The sequence below is a fragment of the Tarenaya hassleriana genome, unplaced genomic scaffold (genome assembly GCF_000463585.1).
Source record: "Tarenaya hassleriana unplaced genomic scaffold, ASM46358v1 Cleome10, whole genome shotgun sequence".
Classification (NCBI taxonomy): Eukaryota; Viridiplantae; Streptophyta; class Magnoliopsida; order Brassicales; family Cleomaceae; genus Tarenaya; species Tarenaya hassleriana.
Genome location: NW_010960188.1, coordinates 3,639,007 through 3,641,261, shown reverse-complemented (window position 1 = coordinate 3,641,261; position 2,255 = coordinate 3,639,007). Strand labels below are relative to the sequence as shown.

Sequence of the window (2,255 nt, the reverse complement as noted above, 5' to 3'; positions counted from 1 at the left end):
CTCATTGAACACGTGTTCAATGAGCTCTGGCTCGTTAGACTCGTTTTTTAACGACCTGAAAAAATTACGACTCAGATCGCTCGTTTTCTGGCGAGCCACGAGCCAGCTCGCGAGCCGGGCTCGTTTTGACACCCCTATTAATTGAATATGTGCATAAATGAAAATAATATTTAAATAATCATTATTGCAATGTTAGGCAATGGCTTTGACTAAATACAAAGAAAATTCGCTCACCGCAGCCCATTACTAGTCTTTATCTTAGATACATAATTTCCTTCACCTTTGAAACAGTCACACGTACGATAATTTAATTTTATATCCGTATTATCATATTACTATACGCATTGATATTTTTCTGTATTATTATCTATATCCAACGGCACTGAATAATTCACACAAAATCATTTTATTATTATACCTAAGTTTTTTTTTGTATGAATTTATTATTATACCTAAGTTATACATTACTATATATTAATATGTTGTTAACAATATCCAACGAAGCCGACTGATTCATTTAAAATTTTAGTACTATTCCCTAATTTATTGTGGTCTGGTCATGGGAATATCGGACATCACCACCGGGGCATTGAATTTCTTACAAATAATTTGACTGATTCATACAAATAAATTTTATTAGTAGATATTTTTAAAGACCAATACTTTTCTGTTTTCTTATTCATGCCCAACGGTGACCGACTTATTCATACAAATAATTTAATTAATACTATACCCTTATTTATGTTGTAGTAAGAAGAAAATAAATAATGCTACATTACATAACAAAAAAATAATAATAATAAATATGTGTATATGTAACAAATAGAAAAAAAAAATATATATAGTGAGGACACTTACGGATATTCGGCTGGATCCCGTCCCGACGAAACCGGAAGCATTCAAGTTTCAAAGATATAGTTGCCGTAGACTTTTCCATTATACGTACCAAAAAGACGTGTATTATATGGCAACAATTATATTATGGCATCTGTCTTCTTCGCTGTTATTGTTTATCATCTCTTAGAATATACGTGACACTATTTTTATTGGTGTAATATATATACATATATATAGGAAAAAATACCTGAAAATTTCTAAACTTGTAATTTGTTATAATATTAATTCATGAACTTGTAGGTACGCCTATTTATTCCCGAACTTGCATTTTTTAACACAGTAATTTCTAAACTTGTTTAACAGTTTCATATTCGTCCATATCACTAATTGACCAAAACAAAGTTTAGGAATTAGTGTGTTAAAAAAAACACAAGTTTAAGAATTACTGTGTTAAAAAATGCAAGTTCGAGAATAAATATGTGCACCTACAAGTTCATGAATTAATATTGCACCAAATTATAAGTTCAGGAATTTTCAAATATTTTTCTCATATATATATATATGAATAGGGCTCGAGATATTTGCGTGCATACGCAAACGTATATGCCATCTATATCTAATATGATATACTTTGGTTAATAATTATTCAAATCAATTTATATAAAATAACAAAAGTTAATATTAAAGTGCCTAATATACATTTCGATCTCAAAATATCAAAACAGTGTATAATATATAGAAATACAATATCTGAGATAACTGAATGCAAACAAACAAACAAATATCATAACTCCATAACTTCAAAGTATCGTTATCTTAAAAACGACGAATAGTCGTATATGTTATCTAGAGACTTTGAAGGGGTAAAAAATAAATCGTAAATGAACCCATACGGTAAATGACTAAAATACCCCCGACGTTTCTCCTAATAAATACCCTAACCCCACATATTCCCTTCTCATCAACTTCGGCCCAAAATCTGCAAACAATGGCCATACCAAAGATCTCTTTGGCCATTCTCCTCTGCCTCATGGCAATGTCCAAAACCGCAATCTCGCAGAACTGCGGCTGCGCTCCGAACCTGTGCTGCAGCAGGTTCGGGTACTGTGGCACGGGCGATCCCTACTGCGGGGACGGCTGCCAGCAGGGACCGTGTACGTCGACCGGAGGTGGTGGCGGTTCGCTGTCGAGCATCCTGACTCAGTCGTTCTTTGACTACATCATCAACCAGGCGGACAACAGCTGCGTCGGAAAACGTTTCTACACTCGCAACTCTTTCCTCAGCGCCGCCAACACCTTCCCTGATTTCACAAGGACCGTCAACCGGCGAGAAGTCGCAGCTATGTTCGCTCATTTCACTCACGAGACTGGACGTGAGAACTCGACCTCTATACTCTTTCCATCTGCTTCCTTCCGAG

At 34.9% G+C, this 2,255-nt stretch overlaps 1 protein-coding gene across 1 annotated transcript in view; it reads left to right on the top strand.

Moving 5' to 3' along the window:
- Window positions 1–1,805: 1,805 nt before the first annotated feature.
- LOC104803978 (basic endochitinase CHB4-like) overlaps window positions 1,806–2,255 on the top strand; it is a 1,098-nt gene continuing 648 nt past the window's right edge. The window contains exon 1 of the mRNA XM_010528103.1: window positions 1,806–2,210. Coding sequence (XP_010526405.1) covers window positions 1,826–2,210 — 385 coding nt within the window. The 5' untranslated portion in view covers window positions 1,806–1,825. The remainder of the gene's footprint in view (window positions 2,211–2,255) is intronic.